This window comes from Meleagris gallopavo, chromosome 2 (genome assembly GCF_000146605.3).
Source record: "Meleagris gallopavo isolate NT-WF06-2002-E0010 breed Aviagen turkey brand Nicholas breeding stock chromosome 2, Turkey_5.1, whole genome shotgun sequence".
In the NCBI taxonomy this organism is placed as follows: Eukaryota; Metazoa; Chordata; class Aves; order Galliformes; family Phasianidae; genus Meleagris; species Meleagris gallopavo.
The window spans coordinates 103382025-103382363 of NC_015012.2; the positions used below are offsets into that span (position 1 = coordinate 103382025).

Here is a 339-nt window from a genome sequence, read left to right on the forward strand (position 1 = left end):
CCCCTGGGGGGCCCATGGGGCCAGGAGGCCCTGGGGGACCTGGGGAAAACATAGAGTGTTAGGGTCCTTCATTCCCATTAAGTGTCCCCACACACCACACCCTTTGTTCCTACCGCTCGTGTCCCACACAGGCCTCAGCTTCTCATCCCCATGCTTTCACATGCCCCCACTCCCGATGTCCCATAGCCACGTCCCCATCCCTCAGCCCCACACCCACGAGCTCTGCAACCGTTTCCACACTCCGTCCTCAAAACCATAAACCCCCATGCGTGACACGGCCCCGCTTCCCCCAAACCCTCCTCCTTCACCTCCTTTTCCCCATCCCGGGGCCCACCTCTT

At 61.4% G+C, this 339-nt stretch overlaps 1 protein-coding gene across 1 annotated transcript in view; it reads right to left on the reverse strand.

The window, feature by feature from the left end:
• Positions 1-201: 201 nt before the first annotated feature.
• The window catches only part of EMILIN1 (elastin microfibril interfacer 1), a 1054-nt gene continuing 916 nt past the window's right edge, over positions 202-339 (reverse strand). Inside the window, exon 5 of the mRNA XM_010708128.1 lies at positions 202-334. Within this exon, the coding sequence (XP_010706430.1) occupies positions 202-334 (133 nt within the window). The remainder of the gene's footprint in view (positions 335-339) is intronic.